Genomic DNA, 26,525 nt, shown 5'->3' with positions numbered 1-26,525 from the left:
CTAATGGACATCTTCAGCTCAAGAACTCCCCAACAGCCTGGTTAAAAGGTGTGCCATATAGAAAGCATGGAACTACATCCTGAGGCTCCACCTCCTCTCCCGGCTTTTTTCCCTCTCCCCTTTATAGGAGTCAGACCTGCAGCAGGTCTCTCTAACAACAAAAAGACCAAAACTCCTTCTTTCTTCAGGGCAGACTTGATCTTGGGTGAACTTTCTAGCTCTGCTCCCATGGAAGCCAGACAAGCGTTAGCTGAATGTCAGATATGGTATTAGGCAAAACTGCCCATGGGAGTTTTTGACCTCTGATTGATAAACTACACCCGGACTGGAAGGACAAATAATCTACACCATCTGGTAAGAAACCATAGTCTTAGGCTTCCCTAAGTGCAGAAACTCATAACTGGGCATGTCCTTTGAGGGGCCCTACAAACTCTGATTGTGGGTTCTTGAAAACACATTGACTCCTATAGGGCATGGGCTTCTGAACCAAGGTGACCTTCAGGACTACTGATGTGAAGACTGCTCCTGTGGAAGGGAACTGCTGGCACACTAAGCATCTATCTCCATCCTTCTAAACACCTCCGATGCCAGGTATGGTCTGTCCTATGGAATGTCTAGTTGAGCCTAAGAAAAACCCATGGCGGATATAGCTCTTCCTCCCCTCAGCCCTCTCCCACCTACTTCTAGGCTTTGTAGGTAGAACGTGGTATTAGTCCAGCTAGTCAAGATGAAATCCAATCGGCTTGCTCACTTCACCATTCTAGACGCTTTCCCATTGCCACGTCTCCCTAGCTAACAATTAGGATTAAAGGGCACCTGGGTTTTGATGACCAGCCCCCTTTCTTCCCATCCAATAAGAAAACTTGACCAAGATGCTTAGAATCATTTAATGAATGTTCCAAACATACCCTTCACTGGGCTATGGGTAAATTTCACTGGGATGGAAGCAGATGAACCACCCAATCAAATAGCACATGATTACTTGGTTTCCAGAAATCTGGATACCAGAAAAACTCAGTAGGAAACTCAGGTTCCTTGTGATTCTTTCTTTCCTTCCTCTCCTCTTCCTCCTCCTTACTAAGGAACTTCTCCAGGGGTATGAATGTTCACGATGGGAGAAGGCGGGGGTTGCGTCCCTTATCTCCAGGGCAGAGAGGAGTGCTGTGACACCACATCCCAGAGGCAACAAGATGACAGGGAGGCACAGGCCTGCTCAATAAATAGACAATAGAAGTTTCCACAGTGGGATTAACAAGCCCAGGGAAGCTGAACTGCAGGAGCCACCCTCCCGAGGCCAGGCTGTGGCCCACTCACTACGTGCTGCACACCAGTACATCTGCAAAGGGTCCCAGGAGGATCTTGTTGAAGATGCAGCGGACCCACACCAGGTAGGTGGTGAAGGGTTTGATGTTCTCGGTGAAGGTGTGATTCTGCAGGGCCAGGATGTAAGGCACATAGGTGTTCTCTCCCTGCTCCTGCAGCCACACCTCGTATTTCACCTCCCTCACCTTCAGGTACTTAAGGTTCCATGGGATCTGCCAGGAGATGGTGAGGCGGGCCTCGGAGGCGCCATGCACTGACGCCTGGCACCGTGCATCCCGCACCTTGCCTGGATACAGGCCAACTGTCCACTTCTGCTTCCGTGGTCCTGGCCGGCCCTTCACTACACGCCGTATGGTTTGAATGAGGGATGGGATGTCCACCCTGGTGTCCTGGTAGATTCGGAAGAGCCACTCGGGGTTCCGGCAACAGAGATGCCGTGGGACCTCACGGCTTTGCAGGATACGGGCTTGCTCTGCCCGGTCCAGGTGGGTGATGCCCCCCTGGTCCCAGGGCCGCTCAGGGTGTGTGACTGTGTTCTCTGGCATCATGTTCCGCCAGGCTACATATTGGAGGTCCATGCCAGGCAGCATGGCCAGTGTCTTATAGGGAGTATAGTGGTCGGGATTGACGGCATATGGGAAGAGCTCCACCACAGTTGCCCCACGGGGCAGGAAGAGGGTGGTGACCAGCTGGGCCCCATGCATGCTGACCAGCATGGAGGCGTTACTGACCAGTCGCACGACATCAGCAAAGGTGTGGTCCTCCAGGGACACTGTCACTGTCTTCATCTGGAACTCCTGGGCCAGTGCCAGCAGCAGCTCTGCTTCATTCAGGATGAGTCTGTTCTGGGTTCGGCTAAAGACCAGAATGTACTCCTCACCTAGCGGGGCTCCTGCCTGGCTCACATTAAGCTTTTCCATCATGAACCGTGCAAACTGCCGGATCTCATTGCCCGAGACGAGGATGTTGGCCTTCGGGCCCTGGGGCTGGACGAAGCCATACTGGTACCAGGTGGTGATCTTGGAGAGGCCCACGAAAGCATGGGAGAAGCATAGCAGCCGGCCTAGGGTCTTCAGCTGTGCCCGCAGGAGAGGCTGCTTGGGGCTGAGCAGCTTGTAGAGGTCGAAGTGTGCGCCCTCGCCCCAGCCCTCCATAAAGAAGAGCCGTGCCTCGTGGGCCAGGCCAGGAAACTGCCGAAGGGTGTAGAAGAGTGGCAGCAGGTCATCGTGGAAGACGTGCATGAGGTTGTCAGGGTTGAAGCGGTTGGCGATGAGGGCCACGTCTGGCACGAACACTGGCTTGGGCATGAAGCGCAGGGCAGCGGCAGGCAGCTCCACGAAGTTGAAGTACTGGGTGTTGTGGTCCTCCACGGTGGACAGGTCAAGCAGGGCTGGCTGGAAGCGCCGGGAGCCCAGGTTGGGCAGCATGACAGAGGTGTTGCCATGGAAGAATATGAACTCCTCGGCCTCGTTGGAGTAGCAGAGCCACTTGAAGCGGCAGATGCGGTCTGTGTGCGTGCGGCCCGTGCACACCATGTGTGTGCCGCCCTCCATCAGGATCTGCAGCGCCTTTGGGTAGTCGATCCTCAGTGTTGGCGTTGGGTCTGGGGCCTGTTGGCCAAGGGCCAGCTCCTCCTCCAATGTGGCCGCATGCTCACGCAGCCGCACATGCTTCCACAGGACCGCCGCCAGCACCGACACCAAGAGGGCATTGAACACCGCTGAGAGGTGCATCCTAATGCCACTGTGTGGCCCTAGTGAGATGATGGCCACTGGGAAGCACCACAGGCCAGGCGGGCCTCACCCATCCCTATGGGCATCCCAAGGACTGGTGAAGCCTGTGGGAGAAGGAAAAGAAAAAGGAGTTGGCACAGTCTGCCTGGCATCATTACAAGCTCCTGGTATGTGCCAGGCACCGTGCAAGGCTCTGTGTGCCTGCTGCAGCACTGGATCCTTGCAGCCAGTGTGCATGTTGGTAGGCATAGATTAGACCACTGTTTAAAATAGTCACTCCCTCCCCATCACCTGCATGTTGGAGAATGCATCCCCACACCTGACTTTGGGCTTAGCCACTTAACATGCTTTAGCCACTGAGATGTCAGCAGGCAGAACATAATCAAAGGTTTGGAAAGTGTTTGGGCTGGCTTTGACCTCTTTATGACACTACCGTAAGAAGAATGTATTCAGGCTAACTTGTTGGCCCTAAGAGGAGTGAGATGCAAGTGAGGAGTGAGATACAGCCATATCCTGTCTGGCTCAGCTGATCCTCCATGACTGAGTGGGCCCAGCCAAGAGCAGCAGCACCATCAGCCAAACCCAGCCAAGATCAACCAACACATAGACATCTGGGCTGACCAACAGCTGATTAAGCATCCCTAAAATTCTGGGGCTGTTTGTGCTGAAGCACTGCTGCAGCAAAAGCTAACCAAGAGAGATATCTATGATGACAGGCCATAGGAAAATCCCTTGCAGGGGCCTGACACTCCTGGACTGCCAGGTAATAACTTCCTTAAATGAGAACAACTGGCATCGGAGACCTGTGAACACTGTTCCCAGGTTGCACACCGAGACTCTGGTACACTGCCTCTGAGAGACACACACATGTAAGCACAGGGGTAGGTCAGCTAAGCTTTGCTCTTGCTTAAAGCTCCTTTAGAAATCATGTCTGCTGAGTTTTAGAATCCCTTAGGAGGGTAGCATCTCATCCCCTCAGTGGTAAGATAATTGTATCTGGGTGTCACCATTGAAAAATGTTTTGTACACTGAGGCAAAAAACCCAATGGGTTTTAAACGGCTTCTCCCCTCCACACACACCAACAGAGAGGCCTGGCTAGGGATGGGCATTTACTCCTTCTTCTTGCAATATTGTGAAGGGTATCATGCCTGCTCTGGGACCCAGGATTATTCAGACAGTGGAAGAAGCTCATCCTTAGTGACAGAGGAGCAGCACAGGTAACACCTGACACCTGCCAGGCACTGCACCATCAGTGACTAGGTCCTGACGCAATTCCCACCTCCCTGCAATAGAAAAAATTAAAGTGCAATCTTGCCCAGAAAGAGAAGGTATCTTCAGCTAGGTTCTCTAAGAAGCAGAGTCAAGGGCAAGGATTTGAATCCAAACATTTTGAGAAATTATCCTATGAAACTCTTGTAGGAGAAAGGGAAAGTGAGACAGAGAAGTGACCAAAGCCAGTACATATAGGGCATATTAATGAACAGCTAATGCCATGCATGGTCTTCCTCCCATGATCACATGCTGGGTACAGTATGGAAGCTGGATGTGTGTCTGTCAACTCCTGTCGGGCATTACTTACCTGAAGGCCATTCCTGGAGGCATGAGATCTCTTCTGGCCTACTCTTATCCAAAGGTTGGGCCCACATGTATGAATATATACTCCCAAATTTCAGGAAATGAGAATTACCCTGACCAGGTAGAATACACTCTAGCTTCCCCTCCTCCCCCCCGCCACCTTTTTTTTTCTAGTATACTCTTATTCTAAGATAATTAAAAAAAAAAAAAAAAAAGCTGCCCATAATCATCTTAATTAACTTTCCAATCTACTAATGAGGTTGGCAACTTGCTATTTAAAAAATACTGGTCTACTCCAGATATTCTCAAGCCTGGTTGATTACTGGAATCCTATGGAGTACTTGCTAAATAAAAATCCCTGTTCCCAGGCAGCAGTCTTGGAAGTTGATTCAGTAGGTCTGGAGTATGGCTCAGCCATCTGCATCATTTGTTTCTTTTTTTCCTGCCTTCTTGTGAATTACCTGAATTCCACTTTGATTTATCAGTAGTCTTTTTGAGTATATCTCTTGGTATAGATATTCTAGTGGTTGCTCTAGGCATCATACTATCACTGTCTACTGATATTGACATTTTACCTTTTGAATAAATGAAACTTTGCCTCCACCTAGGTTCCTTTATAATATAGTTGTCTTATGTATTTCCTCTACATATAATGAGACCCACATCAGATGGTAATTTTGGCTTCAACTGTTGAGTATGATTTCCTCATGAGGGAAAGGATCATCTATTATATTCACCCATATTTTTACTCTATGTTTGTTCCTTATTCCTGATGTTCCAGGTTTCCTTCCATTCCTCTATCCCTTCTTTGAAGAACTTCTGTTAGTTCATCATTCTTTTAGGGTTGGACCTCCTGGCAACAGATTCTCTTAGTTTTCCTTCATGTCAAAATGTCTGATTTTAGCTTCATTCCTAAAGGATATTTTCACTGGATATAGAATTCAGAGTTCAGATTTTCCTTCTTTCAGTATGTGAAAAATGAGGCTGTCACACCTCCTCTGGCCCCTGTGACTGCTGATGAGAAACTGCCACCCTTCAAATTGTTTTTCCCCTGTAGGTAATGCATTGTCTCCTGCTGCTCTTAAGATGTTGTTGAGTTTTCAGAAGTTCATCTCTGGCATGGGTTTCTTTGGTTTTATCTTCCTTGGGATTTGCTCAGATTCTTCAATCTGTAGGCTCATGCCTTCCCCGAAATGTGGGAAATAGCCATTATTTCCTTGAAAACTTTTTCAGCCTCATACTACTCTCCCAGGACTCCAATTACACCAATGCTAGATTAAAAAAAAAAAAAATTGTATTGTCCCACAGGTCTCTGAAGCTCTGTTAATTTTTTTCCACTATTTTTTTCTCCCTGTTGTTCAGACTGGATGATTTCTATCATTCTGGCTTCATGTTCACTGATTCTTCCTCTGTCCTCTCCATTCTCGATTAAGCCCATCCAATAATTTAAAAATTTTGCTTACTCTATTTTTCCTATCTAAAATTTCCATTCGTTTCTTTATAACTTCTTTTTTCTTGCTAAAATTTATCCTGGACATTTCGGTTATAATTTTATGATATTCTGGATCTTACTTAAATCTTCGATTTTAGTAGCCTCTGCTAAAACTCTGCTGGCAGAGGAAAGGAAAGGACTGACTCTTTACTGCTGGGTGAAGGTGGACGTCCAGGCTCTCTACTCAGTCTCCACCAACACCATCGTGGCTGGGAGGGTGTGGGATACTCAGCACAGACTTTGTGTGTGTAGGTCAAAACCCAGGTTCTGCAGTTGGGCTCCACTAACACTCTGGGGTGTGGATGGAAGTTTAGGCTCCAAGGGGACTATGGTGGTGAAGGACATATGTTACTACTAGGCCCTGGTGGTGAAAGTCTAGGCTTCCCATCAAGTGGGGAGGGTGGGGGGCAGCCAGTTACCACTAGGCAAGGGAGGAAGTCTAGGGTATCTGATATGATTTAGCTCTGTGTCCCCACCCAAATCTCATCTTGTAGCTCCCATAATTCCCACATATTGTGGGAGGGACCTGGTGGGAGATGACTGAATCATGGGTTGGGGGTTTCTTTCCCGTGCTGTTCTCATGATAGTGAATGGGTCTCACTAGATCTGATAGTTTTAAAAACAGGAATTTCTCTGCACAAGCTCTCTCTTTGCCTGCTGCCATTTATGTAAGATGTGGCTTGCCCCTTCTTGCCCTCCACCATGATTGTGAGGCCTCCCCAGCCATGTGGAATTGCAAGTCCAATAATCCTCTTTCTTTTGTGAATTGCCCAGTCTCAGGTATGTCTTTATCAGCATCATGAAAACAGACTAATACACTATCCATTTGGCCTTTAGTAAAACTGAGGGGTGGAGGGGGAGGCAATTTTCTCTGGTGTTTTGCAGAAATGGGGTATTTACAGAAAAAAAAATGTTTTGCTAGGAGGCTCCTCCTTTCAGTCCTTTGACAAAAGAGACCAAGCTTCCTTGGGGCTTTGTTTTGTTCTAGGCTCATTGGCATTCCTGGATTATGGGCTTCTCTAGCACCCAAGGTAGAATATATAGGAGGCAAGAAGAAAATCCAGAGAAGTCACTATTATGTTGTTCTGTTTGTTCCAGGGTCCCTAGTTGGTCCGCTCTTTTCTCCACCTTTCAGTCTTCCAGTGTTTTTAGCTATATTCGTAAGAGAAATTGGGATAAATTTGTCTACTTCATTTTGACCAGAACCTGAAGTATCCTTGGCATCTGTTGTTGTTGTTTTTTAACCAAGCTCCCAGGTGATTCTGGGTTACAAACAGATTTGAGGAAAACCAAGTAGTTCTTAACCAAAGAAGCAGTCTATGAATCACATTGCCACTTGTAAGTTTAAAAACTTGGAAATGTTTTCCTATTTCTTTTGTATATAAATTAGACTAGGCTCAGTGTTATCCTTATAATCACATCACCATCACTCAGTTGCTTTCTGATACTTCTTGAGTCAGGAAGATGAGGATCACTGTTTAGCTGGTACAAGAACCCACAAACCCACTGCCTAAGCTGTTGGGCAGCAGTGAGCAGCCTACGTGTTAGTTATGCCTTATTAATAGCAACAGCTGGTATGAGTTACTATTCTACTTTACTTCACTACAAAATATCTTTTGGGTTTCAACAACACCTATATGCCCATAGGAGTATACTACACATGTGAATCTTCCCTATCACATATTATAGGGGAAAGACAAGGGGCCAAATGTTCCAGCCAGAACCCTGCAGAACTTCAAATCAGGTCTGTCACTTTGCTATGTGACACTGGACATGTCGCTATGCCTCTCTGGCTCCTGGGTGCCTGGATGATCAGGATAAAGTGTCATGCTGACCTTAGCTTCTCACCTGCTTAGCAATCAACTATGAAGCAGGATGCCAGCGATAAATATAAGCACAGCTAAGCCAGGATACAAAGGAGTGGCTTCATTTTTTTGTTCTCAGAAGAAAGAAAGGAGAGGTGACTCCCATTCAGGCAATCATGTCTACCTAGAATCTCAGACGATGACCTTATTTGGCAAAAGACTCTTTGCACAGGCAATTAGATAAAAATCTTGAAATGAGATCATAATGGATGGGTCATAAATCCAATGCGACTACCCTTAAAAGAAACAGAAAAAGACACACAGAGAAACAGAAGGTCATGTGAAGATGAAGACAGAGACTGGTGTGATGCAGTTTTAAGCCAAAGAACCAGCCTGGATGACCAAAACCATTAGAAGTAAAATAGATGCGAGGAAGGATTCTCCCCTAGAGCCTTCAGAGGAAGCATGGCCTGCTGACACCTCAATCTTGGACTTCTAGCTTTCAGAACTGAAAGAGAATAAATCTCTTTCATTTTAAGCCACCAAATGTGTGGCAATTTGTTGCAGCAGCTTTAGAAAACTAATATAGGGACCATAAGAATTCATTTGAAAAAGGGGTTCTGTGCTCTTAAGAAGGAATTCCATTGCTACAAAGCTTAACAACTACTAAGCAAGTCCTCATTTCACCCACAGAGGCAATTTGCCCAACATCACACAGCAAATCCGGATTAAGAATGGAAGTGTTCAGAAACACACCTGCTGCAGTGCTGCCTCCCAGTGGGGATGACTGGGGAGGCCAGCAGGTCACCAGCAGGCCTGGCTGTGCAGCTTCTGTGTTCAGGTTCTCATGAAGTTAGGTCTCCACTTTGCCATCCACCTGCCTGGCTCCATCCAGGGCGTGGGCCAGTCTGATGTGGATGAGCTGCTCGAACCCTCTTGAGGGGTGGGGACTGGATCCAGGATAGTCAGAATACCTCAGTCTCGGGAAGCCAACTCCCTCGTTGACTTGTGGGTTTGCTCTTCTGCAGACAATTTTAAAGGTATCACTGATGCATCAGTAACTATCACATCGACTCCCAAACCAGCCTGACTCTGAGCTTCCAGTGCACTACTGGTTGCAGGTAGCTCCCAGAAAAGGATATGCACTGTCTGGGTAAGTTTGAGGATAAAAACACAGAAGACTTGGGCTCAAATCCCAGCTCCTCAACCTACTGCATGTCCTTTCTGAACTCAGTCCTCATCAGCAAAAATGGGGGTACAACACCCACTTTACAGGATTGTGGAGGTCAGAAATGATGTATTAGTTGAATTTTATGAATGATGATACTCAACCACTTTTCACATATAAAAACCACAGTTTCATTCCACCAGGCTCAACCTAACAGGTGCAGTGTATAGCAGAGAGGAAAAGAAAAAGATTTTAAGGCACCAGATGGTTAATAAAGGGCCACTGGGATATAGACAAAACATTGGCATTTTAAAACATTTTAGACACACTTGGCTGCCTTTATCTGACTCAAAGCAAAAACGGATCAGTACTGAGGCAGGAATTGTCACTTTTCATCACAGTCATTTCAAACAAAGGATTTTAAAAGCTAAGCAGGGGAAGATTCCTTCCAAGGAAGATGGGGACAGACCAGACAGTGAACGCTGTCACTGTGTTATTGGTAGCACCTTGGACCTGGTTAATCACCAACCCTTTGCTTCTTGGGTGTCCAGGTCAAGTGCACTGAGAGATGATGTAATGGATAGTGTTGCTTCCCCCAGCATCCACTGCCCTCTTCCTCCTCCTAACAACATCCCCAGTGTGTCCAGAGAGCCATCCTCCTGCTGACACCCATGAAGCTCAGAGAAGCCCAGACCTTGCATTTCAGGTGGGGTGTCAGCAGAGCCTACTTCTGGGGCCAGTTACTGGCCCAGGCATGGCAAGTTACCTGAGTGGGACCAATCCAGCTGAGGAATAAGGTGTCGCACGCCATGTTCTCACCCATGGGACAGAAAAAGAAGGCATTGTCCCAGGGATGCTGGCTGCCATCTGCTGACCATGCAGAAACCAGCTTGAGGCAAAGCCAATACCTAGGACGGCATGGCCAAAGAGACACAGAGGACCCTGGTGACATCTCCGAGTCCCATCTCTGGATGTCCCGCTGTGAGAAATGGTAACTTTCCTGACTGCTGAAGCCAGGTGGGTTGGGATGTTGGCATCCCACAGCCAGAACATTCTAACTGGCATGGAGGAAGAACCTGTTTGCAAAGTGTTGTATGTGAGGCAAACATGTAGGGTCTGGCTGCATCTCCTGTTTCTGAGCTCTGTGCTCTTGCCCAGGGGGATTATTTGGCATCAGTTTCCCCTGGACTCTTCTATAACTTGGGTAAATGAAGCCCTTTCCCTAAGAAACCTTCCCCCCTCCCCCCCCCGAGACACGAAAGCAATCAAATAGAGGATCTGTGACAATTTTCTATATCAGTGCCATTTGCCAGAAGGGAATGAGGACTAAGGTCACTGAAGTGTGGCAGCACGGGCAGAAGGTGGGCTTCAATGAGTCCTGCCAGCAGGAAGTGCCAGACCCCTCCTGAGGAGCCAACGAGTCCACTGGTATAGCTGTTTCCTGGAGCTTTCTGAAGGACAGATGCAGGGGTTAGGAGGCAGTCCAGGGAATGTGAACCAAGGACACCACACAGTTCAGCCTGGTTGGAATGGATAGTTCACAAGGAGAAGAAGTTGAGAAAAACTTAGAAAAATCAGCTAAGGCTATGATAGCAGATCAAGGAGTTTGAACTGTATTTTATAGGCAATGGGGAGCTATTATAGGTCTTGGGACAAGCAGCCTGGAAGTTCTCTGGGAGAACAGAGGTATAAAAGCCAATTAGGAGCTGCCAAGCTCAGCGTCTCCCCATTCAGTACAGGAGAGGAGAGCCTAAGTGCTAGAATGGGGGGCCTGGAAGGGAACGTGCAGAGGAAGCTGGTGGGTCACATTCTGCATGAATGGGGCACAGGAGCATGTTCCTGATGGCAATTCAAGTCCCAAAGTCTGCAGATGATTTAAATTTAAATAAATTCTTACCAACTCAAAGCTCATCCTTTACTAAAACTTCCACTCATTCACATCTCAATGGGCCTTCTTGGTGGTGAGAGAAGAACATAAAGTCACAGCTATCTTGAGGGTCCTGCAGAGAGAATGTAGTGGGGCCCTAACTTCATTCAGGTCTTCAAGGCTCTTGTGGAACACAGACTGAGAACTTTTGGGCCAGCCACAGGTGAGAGGCCAGAGCTGTGTGTCTGCCTTCTTAGCTGGGTTTTAATAGCACCTCCAGTCAGCCCTGCTCATCTCTAAGGGAGTATCTCTGTGATCCTAGAAACCCTGAAGCTAAGAAAGCTAATTAAACTCAGTGTTTCCTCAGTCTTTTCCAATCCACACACCATTGATAATAAAGAGATTGTCTCTCATGCACCAAACTGACTGGTAAATTTCAGCATCCTCCTCTCCCTCATTCATAAGACTCTCTTCTGCAACATCTGCCCCTCAAGACCAGTGGATTCCATCAACCTTTACTTTCTGAAGTTGGTGTTTTATATCAACATCTATTCTACATTTTACTTTTCAATGTAAAATTATATCCCTACATATGCTCTTTCAAATAGGCATGCCCCCAACTGGACATTCTCCATACAACCCCACCAGGTAAGAACTACTGTGCTGAACCACATTAAGGTGCTGATATGACCATTTTGACCAGTGTCCCATGGTCCTGCCATAAAAACCAGCTATCCTTTCCACCACCATGGTATGGACAGTTCTTCTCTGTCCAAATGAACACCTGTGTGCCCAGTGAAACATATCCTCAGCTGGAGTTCTGACATGTACTCTCTAGGAGGAAAGAGGAGAAGCCAGGAGCTAGAAAGAGACCAGGAAGAGAGACGGTTCATTGATATTTGAGGTTAGGAGTAGAAAAAAGAAAGGACAAAATAAGAAAAAGGACAAAAAGGTTTAAGAGAATGGAAAGACAGGGAGGGGAGACTGTCTCACCAGGGAGTGGAAGGGAGACCACCCTGAGGTCCTCAGCTCCGATCTAGGCCAGAGAACTGAAGAGGAACTCACACAGGGGTGACAGGGAGGAAGGTGTCAGGGAGGAACATGAGCAGGAAGAACAGTGGGAATATTTGTCAGTTTATACACTAAAGGAATGACTGGGCTGCCATATGCAAGAAGAACTATGTCAAACGCAGTTTAAACACTTGTTGTACACACAAAATATCAAGGTGATAATTTCAGACACTGATTCTCTGCAAAGTATTTAGTGATAATTGTCGTAGCTAAGGAAATGGCTAGAATTACAGGCATCCCTAATTCAGTTCACCAAGAGGGCCTGGAAATAACAACAGTGCAGATCTCAGTTTCTAAAAATCCTTCTCTACAAAAAGGAACCAGAGCTCCTTGGAGAAGCAGTTTATGCCAGGGCTAGGGCAGGGAAAGTACAAGACGAGTTTAGAACATTTTGTAAAACTATTTAAAAAAAAAAATGATGGGGAGACAGTGAAACGGCACAGGAGTCAGCATGAAAGCTCCCAACAGGTAAATCTTGGACAATTTTAGTACTAAAATTAAAAAGTAATAGTAATGAATTATAACACATAGAATAAAATATCCATGAATCAATATTGATATGAATAAATAATTAGGAGAGAAGGGACAGATCTTCCTTAGAGAATTCCAATTTAAAAATGTAGAAGCAATCATGGAAATAGATCACCATTTGGCAAACATCAAAGTAATAACTGTTGCAGGCAAGATCTGCTGATAGATGCTAAAATTAGCGGGTGAAAAGTATAATGAGAGGATATTTGCATAGTCTCAAAGTATCTCCCCATGAAGTGCATATTAATTACAAAAGTAAAAATAGAAACTACAGTAGAGAAGCCTGGCAGACATACCCTGAACCAAGTAATCAAAATTAACATCACCTATAATAACATATTGACGTCACACACCTCTTTATATAAAGCACTGGGACAGGAACACACTTCTGTGGTTTCCTTACCCAAAATGTGTTAACTTCAATCTATATTTCTAAATGGGGATACTTGGTTCTAGCTGCAGTTCTAACTCTGAATAAGGTCTGTAGGTTAGCTAATAGAGAAAAACTTAAAACCCAAATTGAGGGATGTTTTACCAAATACCTGGCCATTACTTATGCAGCTAAGGTCATAAAAGACAAGGTAAGATGGAGGAGTTGCCCCGGATTGGAGGAGACTAAGGAGACACAGCAACTTAATGCAGTGTGGGATTCTGGTTTGCATCCTGGACCAGAAAAGGAACATTAGTGGGACAGTAGGCAGAATTTGAATAAGGTCTGTGGCTTAATGTGTTCTGTGAATTTCTTGGTTTTGATCATTATACTGTGCTCTGTAAGAGGTTAATACTAGGGGAAATGGGAAGAAATGGGTTATGTAACTTTTCCGTAAGTCTAAAATTTATTCAAAATAAAGTTATTTTAAGTTATTTATTTTTAAAATAAATTAGATAACTTAAGAAACATGAGTCTTTTTTTTTTTAAATAGATAAGAAACATGAGTCTTTCCTTTTTTTTTTTTTTTGAGACAGGGTCTCACTGTTGCCTTGCCCAGGTTGGAGTACAGTGACACAATATCAGCTCACTGCAAGCTCAAATTCCTGGGCTCAGGTGATCTTCCCACCTCAGCCTCCCAAGTAGCTAGGATTATAGGCACAGGCCACCAGTCTGGCTAATTTTAAATTTTTTGTAGAGAAAGGAGTCTGGCCATGTTGCCCAGGCTGGTATTGAACTTCTGCCTCAACCTCCCAAAATGTTGGAATTATAGGCACGAACTACCACACCCAACTAAGAACATGAGTCTTTATAAATGTGACATGTAAAAGGACATGAATGCAGTTTGCTCTAAAATCCTCCAGCAAACAAAGCAAGTAGACAGACAGAACCGGACAGTAGGATACTAATCACTGTGGAAGATGATGGGGTTCTTTATATGTTTATATTCTTTTGTGTTTGCTTGTCATAATAAATAAGTTTAAAAGGAAACAATAGAGAATTAAATAAATCACCATTTATAAAATAACAAGAGAATTCGGAAGAGAAAACAAGAAATAATTTAAAATTCAGAAAAAACAAAACTAGGCCCTCTCTGGAGAGATGGGAGGCAGATGAATACCCTATGAGCTGATACACATTTTGCCCTAATCAAAGAATAGCTTCCAACAGAAGCTAAAGCCAAAACAGACAAACCCAGGGAATATCAGAGAGCAAGACCCTCATGGAGATGAGGAAAGACTCACCTCCAACATGAGAAGTTGAGCATCTCAGCCCCAGGTATTCAGCATCTCTATAGTGATCATTCTGCCACCTGCCCCTCTCTTAGGCAGGTTGGGCAGCAGGTGGGGATATGGGGCAGTGGCCACAGGCAGACGTCTAGGGTCCACATCTGGACCTGGCTGGCTGTATATGCAGTGGCCAATCCCAGCAAAGCACTGAAATCAAGGCATTAGAGCAAAGCTCATAAACCAGGAAACATGGGGTGAGAGCCTTTTGGGGCAAATTGGCAACTAAGCAGAGACCACCCTTCGAGACTGGGGGACAAGATGGCTGCTTCTAATTAGCTGCTAAGTCCTCTCAACCTCCCAATCCCTAACCCCTCCCAACCCCCATCCTCCTATCCCCACTCTCAGGCCCTACCAGAATAGTGTTGATGGAAGTCAGGACAGACTGGCCTGCATGGACTTGCACTGGGTATTTCAGGTTTCGGAGTTACCCTTCTAGGGGAAAATGGGAAGAAAGGTTTGCTGGGGACGGACAGAGCAACATATTGCTAGAAACAGCATGGTGGTTATTGCATAAGTCCTGGAGTTCTGATTGCCTGGGGGTTTCTACCACCTTTACCACTTATGAGCAGGCAACCTACACCAGTGTCTGGTGAATACACCACTCCCATACCCCCTAGGCAGGTTAGCTTTGAGACATGTTCTACACTGGTTCCCAGGGTTCCCTGATGGGGAACACAATGGTAACAAGTGTGATGCACAACCTTTTTGGCTGCCTTCCCTTCCCTCTCTCACTTTCCCACTCCCCATTCATGTTTACATGTCTATTGGGACAGAACACAAATCATCTACTTGCTACTGAATCCTTGTCTCAGGGAGACTTTTTTTTTTTTTTTTTTTTTTTTTAATAACAGATCTAGTCCTGAATCCAGAGGGGAACCTTAATAAACATAGATATTACTGAATTTTGTCACTGTGGAGACATGGAAAGCTACCCTTGCACTTCTACATACTGTGAAGTAGGTGGCCCAAGTATGGTAGGAGGAAGCCAACAAGTACTTGGGCAGTCAGTGGTCACTGCAAAACACTGTCAGTCTGTTTCCCACACGCCTGTGGCACCTGCCCCTCTTCCCAACAGCTTACGTTAGCCACCCAAACTGAAGGATCATGCAAAATCTTCAGGAAGGTTTTCAAAAGATAACAGATGGAGGCAAGGAGTACATTAATCGGATCTCCAGCCCTAAAGAAGATAAAGAGGCCTTTCCCCATCACCACATCGAAATGTTCCTGGATAATAAACACACAATTCTCTAGGAGGAAAATTCACAATGGTGAAGAATAACTGGGCTAAGTTGCTTACTGGGCAACAGACCCAGTGATTTTCCCTTTCTCCAGAACAATTTCACTGCTGTGGGGGCCACAGCAGCCTGGAGAGGCTGCCAGTCTCACTGACAACAGAACAGCAGCAGGGAGTCAAGGGGAATGAGAGAGAGAGCCCAGGGGGCTGTCCTTGGCCTTGGAGACTGAAGAGACTTGGGGCTAAGCTGCTGTCTTCCACAGAACTTCAGCCTGGTCTGACTGGTGCTGTCTGCTTGGTGCTAATGGCTAATTGTTCAGGACAGCTCTGTGCACCAACAGCCTCTCCCGGGCACTGGTGACAAGGGGTAACTACTCTTTCAGACCTCCATGCCCCACTTCATCTATCTCCTGGCTCTGCTGAAATGGGCAGGGGCCAGCATCCCAGCATCACAAGAAATTTGACTGTGCAGTGATGGGGAACTCCCTCTCAGTCCTAAGCAGCCCACTCTCCTTTCTGCACTTACCCTAAGAACACAAAAGCAGAGCTGGAATGTGCCTCTCCCACACCTGCTACCTTTAAACCTGTCTCCCGGTGAACCCCCTTGTGAGCAGTCACACAGGCTCACCCCTGCAGTCAGATATGGCTGGCACCCCAGACCTGTTGAGCTCCTGCTACACTATGCTATGTGCTATGCTAGGTCCCTCACATGCACACACAACCTCGCTAAATCCTTCCTTACCCCTGCTCAGCAGGGTGGTACACTGTCTCCATTTTCCATCCAGAGAAAGGCTCAATGGCTGAGCCATGTGCTGACAGTCCAGAATTCAACCCCAAGCATCTCTACCTGTGCTGTCTCTCAGAGACAAGGGCTGCCCAGACAGAGTCTTGTCATGAGGAGATAAGAGGTGGCACTTAAGAGGCATGGGCCACCTAGGATAATACATTTTGTCTCTTCTTAGTGCCTTTCTGAAAACTGAGGCTGATTCTTTAGGATGCACAGGTGGGTATGAAGGCCCAGTGGTCACTGATGAGAAAAGGACCCCACCACCCTCTGGATTTACAGAGCCTCCAACAAGATGGGATCTGTACAAGACAGATGGTCTTTGACATGAGCCATTCCAAATAGAGAAAAAGAAAACAAATCAGCCCTTTTCCTGCTTGGGCAAGGAAGGACCTGACAGGTGCCCTAATAAAGGGTCCTCCAGCCTTACCCCTGCTCCAAGCCAGGACAGCCGCTTGCTTCAGTGCTTCCCACTGTCTTGCCCTAAAGTGTCTCACTATGTACTCACCCCAACCCTATGAAGTACCATTATTCCCTATTTTTAGACGGGGAACTGGAGGTTGGGGAGGTCCCATGATTTGCCCCAGGCTACAACAGGTGTGAAGCTTAGATCTTAACCCAGTGTTCTTGGACTCTAAAGACTGTGTTGAAAACCACCCTCAAGATACAGAAGACTCAGCCTTCATTAAAGTGGGACAAGGGGCAGAGAAGAGAAACACCTCAGGCATTCAGAGGACTAAATCAGGGAGGATCGAGCTCAAATACGGGCACACACATCCCACCGTGGTTTGCAGCCCAGTCCCTTCCTGGACCCATGACAACGACCAGAGAATGCCTCCGGATGACCAGCTGAGAGTCATCAGGCTACGGGACAGGGAGAAGGGAAGATGAGTGAATGCTGGGTAGATGTGATCACAGTGCTCAGTGGTGAAACTCTTGAAGGAGACAAAAAAGCTTCATGGGGGACCTGACAACCTTGATCTTTGTTTCCTTTCCTTTAGAAAAGCAGAAAAAATCAAACTAGGAAAAGCTGCCTCTTACAGTCAGTCCTCTTACTCACACCCTCTTACTCGGCCCCTCCACTGCTCTGGGACCAGCAGCTGATTCCTGTGCCATACCTCCTGTCCCATCCTGCTACCAAGGATCCAGTCAGCACCTAAAACTGATTCCCAGATTACCAACAGCTATTAAATATGAACCTACTCTTACCTTGAAACACACTCAAAACCACCAGCCTCCAACACTTTATGTTCCAGCCAGTGTACTGAACACTGCATGTATATTTTCTCATTCAATCTTCAAACCAATATTAAGAGGCCAATACTATTTCTATTACCCCATTTTATAGATTGGAACACAGAGGCTGGGAGAAGCTAAATAAATATGTCCAAGTTCCTTAGCATGTACAGAATGAAGGCAGGATTTGATGATGGATTCTAAGCACTGTCTTATGCTAACAGCCCAGGCATCATTTGGACCTCACCTTCTCGGCATTCCAGGACCACATAGACCAGGGTGGGTACTCCAACACCAGCATGTTTATCTGCCTCTGCCTCCTCTGTGTTGGGCACCAAATTTAGAGCCCAGCTGGAGTCAGGACAAAGAGCTTAGTGGCTCAGCCAGGACAAAGCATGATGAAACAAAAAATTTTTCAAAAGAAAGAGGAAAAAAATATGCCTAGAAAATCCCTTTAGAAACTGAGGCAGACAGGAGGAAGCCACCAATTCACTCCGCCAAACCACTTTACTAAGCTCCGAAGAGCAGCTAAATGTTATCAGATTCCCAGACTTTATGAATCCTCCTTTCTAGGATCCCAGCTGTTCTGAGCATCAGAGGATGGCATCAATATTGCTGTCGCACTTGCAGACTCCAGTAACAGCTGGGCAGCTGGGGTAGGGCCACTTCTCTGTGTGTGTGTGGGGGGGGTCACCATGTAAGGCTAGTCATTGCTGCTGGGTACAGACTGTACTTCTGGGGCCCTGGCCAGCCCCAGACATGGGCACAGAAAAGCCCATAAAGGCCTTGAAGTTTGATAAGGAGTAAAAGCCCTAGGAATTCTGGGCTCAGAGTAGGAGGTGCACACTCACATGCCTGCTAGGGCCAGAGCCAATGGAGAAAGTAAAGCTGAGGGTGGGCTGTGTGACCTGGTGACTGAACACCAAATTCCAGCTGATGAGGGAATGGTGGGAAACCAGCCTGGTAGGACTTATCTGTATCAGTCTGGTTAGGCTGCCATAACAAATACCAGACTGGGTGCCTTAAACGACAGCATTTTCTCATGGTTCTGTCAGGTTCGGTTTCTGGTGAGGCCTTTCTTCCTGGCTCGTAGATGGCCTCTTCTCTGTGCAGGGTGGAGGGAAGAGATGGGCAGGTGACTGGGGAGAAAGGGAAGCAGAGAGGAAGTGGGGGGAAGGAGGTGGGGAGAGAGAGAGAGACACTCTGATCTCTTTTTCTCTTCTTATAAGGACAATACCAGTTCTATCAGATTAGGGCCCCATCCTTATGACCTCATTTAAGCTTCATTATTAGGATGACCTATCTCTAAATACAATCATAATGGAGGTTAGGGCTTCAACATATAAATTTGGGAGGAACACAATTGAGTCCATAGCAATACTCTTCTGTTTACCTAGAGAAGTAAGAGGTCCATTTAAAGTGTGAAATGTACTAATTTGTATCTTCTGGCACTTACTCAAATTGAGTGAAGACAATAATGCACCAAGGGCTGGTGCTGCTGGCCTCACCACTGTCTGATAAAACCAGATGCTCGTTTGCAAGCTCTGGTCTAAAGCAAATCCCCCGTGCTGCTGGTCTCACCATGGCCTGGGCCAGGGTTCCCAGTTGCATGACTGCCAGAACCAGCTGCTCACCGATCACCCCTCCAGGAGAAGGGTTACAGAGGTAGAGGGACCAGACGGCCAGCACCTGTCAGACCCAGGCTGCAGAAGATCAGGCAGGGCCCAGGCCAGGAAGGGGTCAGCAACAGCATAGAAGGTTTTATATTACTTTTATAGCAATTTGACTTTTAAGGATTGTTCACACTTCCAATTGAAAATTATAGAATCCTTATTTTGTCACTGAAAAGCCTTTTTGTCCTAAATGCCGCCTGAAGTACTAGTGCTGGATTGTGGAAGCTTTCAGTCCTGCATTACAGTCTTACATGTTGTGAATTAGCAAGAAGTAAACATGTTTCACTAACTCAAACTTATCCTCAGAATGAACTCTTTCCCTCTCCTTTTGTTTGTTTGTTTGTTTTTTTTTGCTTGTCAATAGTACATGGAATTGGTATTAATAACATAATGCTTACATTTGCTCCTAAATTAAATATTAACCTAATACTATTGATAAATTCAGGCATTTATAGATCAGGTTTTCTGACCAAGGTATTTACCCTTTGGCAAAATCTTGGCAGCCTCTGAGTGGTTCTTGTAAAACTTAACAAGTTTAAATATTAAGGCATATTTAACATTTAATCATTCACATTCTTAGATTAAAACTTTGACATGGGTCATATCTTCTTGCTTTAGAATGAAGAGCAAAGCAAAGTCAAAGCTGGAGACATTAATCCACTGTCAATAGCTGATGACTGTGACTATATTGCCTTATCAACAGAAAAGGAATCTGTTCAAAGGAGGAAAAAACTCCAACAGAATTCAAGTTTGTACTACTTTGGTGAGACAGGTGATGTTAGTGAGGATAAACCAAGGCTTGAGTGTGGGGCAGGACATTCTACCTTCCACCAGCTCATTTGCAACCCTTTCACCAGGTTTCAGCCTCCAAATAATGCAGAAACCTTTGCTTGCCACACAGCCTGACATGTCATCTGGCTTTTGCTGAGCAGAAATGGGTTACTTGGAAGTGACATGTGCCTGTACTGGTCCTCTGTGGCATCACTGTGTACCAGTGAGGTCATCAACAGGGACGCAAACAGGGAACAGAACAGTGGGAAGCTGTTTGTGCAGCTCACAGAGGTAACGCAGAACATGCCTACATCAGGTATTCTAGGTGAAACTGCCAAATCAGATGAAAACAATTCTTACAGGGAATTCTCAGACCTCAGTGTGTACACAGATCCAGACGGACCCTCAGGCCCAATTTGAGAGGGTTAAACTGATCACGAGAGTCCAAAGACACCCACTACAGGAAGAAAAATAAAACATTCACAAAGAAACACGAGGAAATGTGCACAACAGGAAATCATCCAGGGACGCTGGCTGGCGGGTGAGTGAGTTTTTAGCAAGGTTTTGGAGGTGTTTTGGTAGTGGCGGAGGATAAGATGAGCATCTCTGTTATGTGTCTACATGTCCCCATTACTCATGACTGCTACAAATCTGTCCACAGCGAGCATCACTGTCTAGTTCTCACGTATGTCCAGCAAACCATGAGGCCTCCAAGCCATGGGCAGTGATGGTCAGGCCCAAAGCCATGTGCAGTTCAATGGGCACTGCATACCCAGACAGGTAGAGCCCGGGAGCCCAGACTGTGGGGCAGGCGCAGAAGTGCCAGAGAAGGCAGGGGATAGAACTGCCAGGAGAACTGGGTTTCATCAGTGGAGCCCTATAGACTCAGGTGGCTACTTGCAAAGCCTTCTGCAGGGTGACGCTTTATGATGGCCAGGTCACTAGTGGTCCCTGCCAGACACCCACTTCAGCAAGTAGAAGGAGGCAACAGGATTAAGCTGAGTTTTTCTTTGGTCTCATTACCACTGTGTCACCCTCAATTCCTTGCTTTCCTATTGTCATAGCTAACATCCACTGGCCAATCACTAGGTGCCAGGCTCTTCACTTTGCAATGATGATATTTATTTTAAAGATGGTAATAACAAAGCTCAAAGAGGTTAGAAAGCCAAGTTTACACAGGACGCAACGATAAGACTAACCCAGGTAGGCTGGCTACAGGGTCTGCGATCTTCTTTTCATCTGGAAATAATTTTAAACTTACAAAAAAGTTGCATGTATAGGACAAACTCTTACCCGGATTCACCAACTGCTAATTTGACAATCTTTGTTTTATCATTCTCTCTCTATACAGTCAGCCCTTTGTACCTGCAGGCTCTGCATATGTAGATTCAACCAACTGTGGATTAAAAATATTCCAAAAAAATTAAAAATACAATAAAAACAGTATCAATTGAAAAACAATATAACAACTATTTACATAGCATTTACATCGTATTAGGTACTATAAAGAATTGAGAGATGATTTAAAGTAGACAGGTGGCTTGCACAGGTTATATGCAAATATGATGCCATTTTATAACAGGGATTTGAGCATCCTTGGATTTTGGTATCTGTAAGGGGTCCCGAAACAAGTCTGCCTGAGGAAGGTAACTGTATACAAATTCTTTTTCTTTTCTGAATCATTTTGCTAAGATGATATGCAAACCTAAGCTCTGGGGCAGACTGAGAAGCCTGCCAGACTCTAAGCCCCCTTTTAAGACAAGTTGCCCAACCCACTCCTTCCCACTCCTTCCCACACTTGTGGTGTGGCAGTGGCAAGAAACAAGTCCAGGTCTCCTAGCCACAGCTAAATGGACTAACAATGGAGCCTGGGTCTAAAGCAGCCACCAGTGGCCATACCTGCAGGCCAGCAGAGAGGCGGCAGGTCCCCTGAGAAAGGAGAACCTGAACAGAGTAAAGTTGGACAGCTTCTCCAGGTCCTCACAATGGCTACTGTGTGACTTACTTGGAAGCTCTGGGACCCAGCATGACTGTGGCAAGTCCAGAAGCCACTCCAGGATGTGCCATGATTCCGGCCACAAACCTCCACTGTCAAAGGACCCCGAGGTGTGTTTCATCACTGGGCAATACAGCAGACAAGGTCCCCAGTCCCCGCCTGAGGCTTGGCTCAGGGCTGAGGAGCAACTACACAACAAAGAAGGGGCCCTCTCTTAGCCTTTTCAAAATGGAGAAAACGGAGAAATTTGTAGCATAAGATTGTACGAATGGCTGTCACCACTGGCAGAGTGAAAGATCTGATTCTCTTATAGGTGCTGGAATATGTACCAGTAAGGACATGGGAAGCCAGAGAAAACAAAACTATTGATCCTTGCCCACGCTAGCTAAGAAAAAGAGGATGTTGGCCTCTGGGTAGGGGATAGAGATGAATGTTCTCATCATCTTACTTTACTGGGCACCTACTATGCAAGAAGTGCTCTCTTAAGCCCTTTTCTGGCCCTATTTCATTTAAGCCTCACCCTCCAAAGCAGTACCAGTATAATCCCCACTTCTTTTAACATGAGAAAACCAAGTTTTAGTGGGGTTAAGTACCTTGCTTAAGGTCTTAAAGATCAAGAAGGAGAACCAGGATTTGAACCTGTATCTCACTCCAGAGGTTTTGTTCTTAGGTACTGTGCTCATCTGTCATCAGACTTGGAGTAACACTCGATAGCAGAGAAGCAGAGCAGACTGTAGAGCACTGAGTTTTTATTAGTCAAGGGCAGAGCAGGTGTGGTGGCCCTGGAAATGCAGAACCACAGGCCCTGGACTGTAACTTAGCAACCCAAGGATTCCTGCTGTAATTCCTCCCCACCCAGCCAGGCAGAGAGTACCTGGCTGTGGCAGGTGGCTTAGGGAGCTATGGTCATTCTCTCACCCTAAGGAGAATCTAGGTAATATACTAGCGTGATAATTATCCCATGTGCCCTGATGCTTTGCTAAGAGGGTTAAGCCACCAATTTAGAATTACAAAACCACTGCTTTTTAGAGCTATAGGAGCCCTTAGAGATGATTTCCTCCAACTCTATATTTCATAAAAGAGGTCTTGAGAGGCAGTGTGAGCTTTCACAGGCAGCCAGGATTAAAATGGCAGCATGCTGGCTCTCAGTCTGGGGCTCCTTCTCCTCACATCCACAGCTTAAGGGCTGCTATCCTTCGCAAAGCAGAGATCGGGCCCAGAGAATTATGCAGCTCCAGAACACATCCCAGGAGCTAAACAAGGACATTTCTTCTCATACACAAGCTTCCTAGGTCCCAACCCAGCCCTGCCGTCCAGTGACAAGACCTTAAAGAGACCACAGGGTTTGCCTGGGGCTGCCTCTTCCTAACACCTCCCCCTGTGAACTCATTCAGGGACTGTCCCCTACAGCTTCACCATGCATCCAACACCAGCCAGAAAGAGGAAACACATAGCCAGGCTGCAGTGTCCTGCCTCTGACCCATGTGGTGTGAGAAGACTCCCTGCTGCAACACTGGAGGCTGCCTCGGTCATAACTGGGCTTCAAGAATGCAAGAACAGCAAGGACGATGGGCAGCAGAGACGGAAAATTAAACGGCACCAGGTCTGGAGCTGGAGATTCCAGTATGAGTTCCCATCCCTGTCACTTAGCAGCTATGTGACTTTAGGCCAATTCTTAACCTCTCCAAGCCTTCATTTCCTGGCTTGAAAAACACAATTATGCCTACTTCACGGCGTGGTTTTGTGAATTCAAAGAGACAGCACAGGCAAAGTACCATGTCTGACAATTATTTTTCTATTATTATTATTAATCATAATAATGGTAAAACAGCTCCTGTTCAGTGGCTTTCACTCTCAGCCAGGCACAGTGCTAACTGCTTTATATGCATTATCTCAATTATTTCCTACTACAAACCTGAAGTGCTATTAATTCACTTTCACATTTAAGGAAGTATGCTTAGAGGCATTAAGTGAATTGCACAATGTCTCACAGTGATTAAGTGGAGGGGTTAGGATTCAAAACCAAGGCTGACTCCAAAGCCCATGATGACAATTGCAGGTTCCGCCTTTTACATTCATTATTTCATCCAATTTAAGAAACCCTAGGAATCATGTGGCTGATTGGCAGGTCCTGGGCAAAGTATCCCACTGACAATCAAGCTGAGATTGACAAGGACCCTTGGGGAATGGGGGATTTGGTAATTTCAATTTCTAGTTAGCACAATATTTACTAGAGGGCTTTGTTTACTGCTAAATATTTTCTAAAGCAAGGCTTAGAGCAAGAACTTGCCAACTAGCATGCTTACATGGCCACAGTGGGCCCAGCTACCAGCACCGTGTCCTTTCTGCTGAAGATCTCCACTCTCCTCTTCTCCTCCTCCAAGGAGCCGAAGGCTCAGTAAGGAATGTGCTGACCATACCTAGGGATGAGGAGACCTATGCCCTTTCCTAGCTCTGCCACCATCTGAGACTGAGATTCCTCATCACTAATAGCAAAGGATGAGATGGAAGATCTGCAAGATTCGTGAGAGTCAGAGAGGGCAGCTAGTCCCAATAAAGACGAACGTGGACTCCAAGCACCTCTAACACTTTCTATCGTTAGTCACCACGACTGCTGACATTTGCTGCACACTCACTGTTAGACATACTGGGCTGAGAACTTGCCTGGCATTGCCTCATTTCATCCTCACTGCCAACCTCGTGATAAAGGTACTGTACTTTTTCATCCCCACTTAACAGAGAAAAGAAACAGAGGCTCAGAGAGGATAAGTGACTTGCTCAAGCGCACACAGCTAGTTAGAGGAGAACCAGGATTTGAGGGCTGGGCACATACTGTAGTTAACATTTGGTGAATGAACCCTCCTGTATTTCTTAGCTATTAAGTCCTACCAAGTTCTCCCCAAAACGCTGAAGTCATCCCTTTCTACGCGGAACCTTGTTTTTCCCAAGAGTAGGCTCTCAGTGTTGGCTGGCATAAAGTAAGTGGACACTGGTCGCTCTGCACCTGGTGCAGGACTCCGGCCTCAGGGTCATATACTTTAGCAGAGGGTTCCCATCAGCGAGCAGGAGATGGGTTCCTACACACACGTGGAGTCAGGAGTTCACTGGGTTCCTTTTTCAGAGGCTACCCTAGCAGGTCGTGGCAGGCTCTTACCACCGGACACACATGGCAGGTGCCCTACTGGCCCGTGCTCAGGGACCAGCCGCAGGCTTGCCCGGGTTCTGCCTTCAAAGGCAATTCAGGAGGCTCAAGCCCGCTGTGCGCACCTCCAGTGGCTGCTCACCACCCGCGCCAAATGCGCACCACCCATCACCTTCCAAAGCAAAAGGGCCTGAGGACCTTACGCCAGTGCCCGCCTCGAGTTAAGGGCTCCAGCTGGCATGCCTGAGGGCGCTGCCCCGGCCCTCCGCCCCCGACCCTGAGAGTCCACCCCCACCCCGCCCACCTCCCGCGCCTCCCTCAGCTCGCTTCACACGTCACTCCTCTGCTCTGCAAACTCTCCTGGCTCCCGAAGGCATCCTAGAACCTCCCCCTCACCCCGAAGCCCGGCACCGCATCGTCCCCTTCAGGGGGTCGGGGGTTCTGCCTCTCCACTCCAAGCCCCAAGCGGGTGACGGAGTCCGCGCCGGCCCCTAGCGCGCGCATCTCACCTGAAGCCCGGGCTCCACGGGATTGAAGCCACCTCCGCCGACGCGTCCAGGAGGCCCCACCGCGGCGCCGCTTTCCCACACCACCGTCGCCTCCGGCGCCAGCTCCCGGCCCAGGAGGCCCAGGCAGCAGGCGCAGGCTTGGCCGCGCCGCGGGGTTCACAGCCACCGCCGCCTCCGGGCTTGCAGGTGTCCGCCGTGCGCTTGCCCGGAGGGCGAGCCCGGCAAGGAGACTGTGCGCGTGCGCAGAACCTCCGGTTCAGTCGCCCAGACCTCGGCCACAACCACCCGCTTGGCTCGCGGAATCCTGGGAGGTGTAGTTTGCATCCGAGGTCAGCGCGCGCCACCACCAGCCTGCGGAATGTTGGGAGTGACAATTTGCGCCCGGAGAGGCTGAGTTTTACTTGGTGTTAGGATTACACAATTATGGGAGTTCTGATAATAAATTTAAATGCAAGTTTAAACAACAACCAAATGTCATTTGTAAAGTCAAAGTAACTAATACGTCTACATGCTTTTAAAAATTGTAATGCTACAGAGAACTTAAATACAAAAGTACCATTCCATTAACCAGCTGTCACTTTATCCCACTGTCTGGTCCTGGCTGTCCAGTCCTCAAGGGCAGCTACTATGGCTGTGGCATCTGGCTTTCCCCGCGAACTCTCAGTATATACATGTGCCCTTATTTCTCGATTTATGAATTTTAGATCTCTTGACTTCTTTTTTAGATCTCTTGACTGTTTTTGAATTTAAGTCATCTAGAGATGCACCTACCACCACCAACTCCACCTCCATAGAGTTATAAGGTTTCTACCTGTCAGATTGGGAAAGCCCTGCCTTTAATTTATAATTATTTTAAGTTAGCCCAAATGTTGAGGTATTAAGTTGGTAAATTTAT

At 46.9% G+C, this 26,525-nt stretch overlaps 1 protein-coding gene across 3 annotated transcripts; it reads right to left on the bottom strand.

The window, feature by feature from the left end:
* Positions 1 to 869: 869 nt before the first annotated feature.
* On the bottom strand, positions 870 to 25,873 carry POMGNT2 (protein O-linked mannose N-acetylglucosaminyltransferase 2 (beta 1,4-)). Of its 3 annotated transcripts, none has more exons than XM_074404033.1 (3): positions 25,631 to 25,873; positions 8,686 to 8,951; positions 870 to 3,160 (listed from the first exon to the last, which is right to left on the bottom strand). In XM_074404033.1, the coding sequence occupies exon 3, from the start codon at positions 3,054 to 3,056 to the stop codon at positions 1,314 to 1,316; it is 1,743 nt and encodes a 580-aa protein (XP_074260134.1). In that variant the 5' UTR covers positions 3,057 to 3,160; positions 8,686 to 8,951; positions 25,631 to 25,873; the 3' UTR covers positions 870 to 1,313. The 3 variants fall into 3 exon arrangements, with proteins under 3 accessions (XP_074260134.1, XP_074260132.1, XP_003926261.1); XM_074404031.1 differs by lacking the exon at positions 25,631 to 25,873 and adding an exon at positions 21,277 to 25,320 and having other exon boundaries at positions 8,686 to 11,097; XM_003926212.4 differs by lacking the exon at positions 8,686 to 8,951.
* Positions 25,874 to 26,525: the final 652 nt, after the last annotated feature.

This window comes from Saimiri boliviensis, chromosome 8 (genome assembly GCF_048565385.1).
Source record: "Saimiri boliviensis isolate mSaiBol1 chromosome 8, mSaiBol1.pri, whole genome shotgun sequence".
In the NCBI taxonomy this organism is placed as follows: Eukaryota; Metazoa; Chordata; class Mammalia; order Primates; family Cebidae; genus Saimiri; species Saimiri boliviensis.
The sequence above is the reverse complement of the archived record's forward strand: the minus strand, read 5'-3'. Positions and strand labels throughout refer to the sequence as shown.

Excerpts from the sequence above, each read along its gene's own strand:
- POMGNT2 (XM_074404033.1), bottom strand. The coding sequence starts at position 3,056 with ATGCACCTCTCAGCGGTGTTCAATGCCCTCTTGGTGTCGGTGCTGGCG.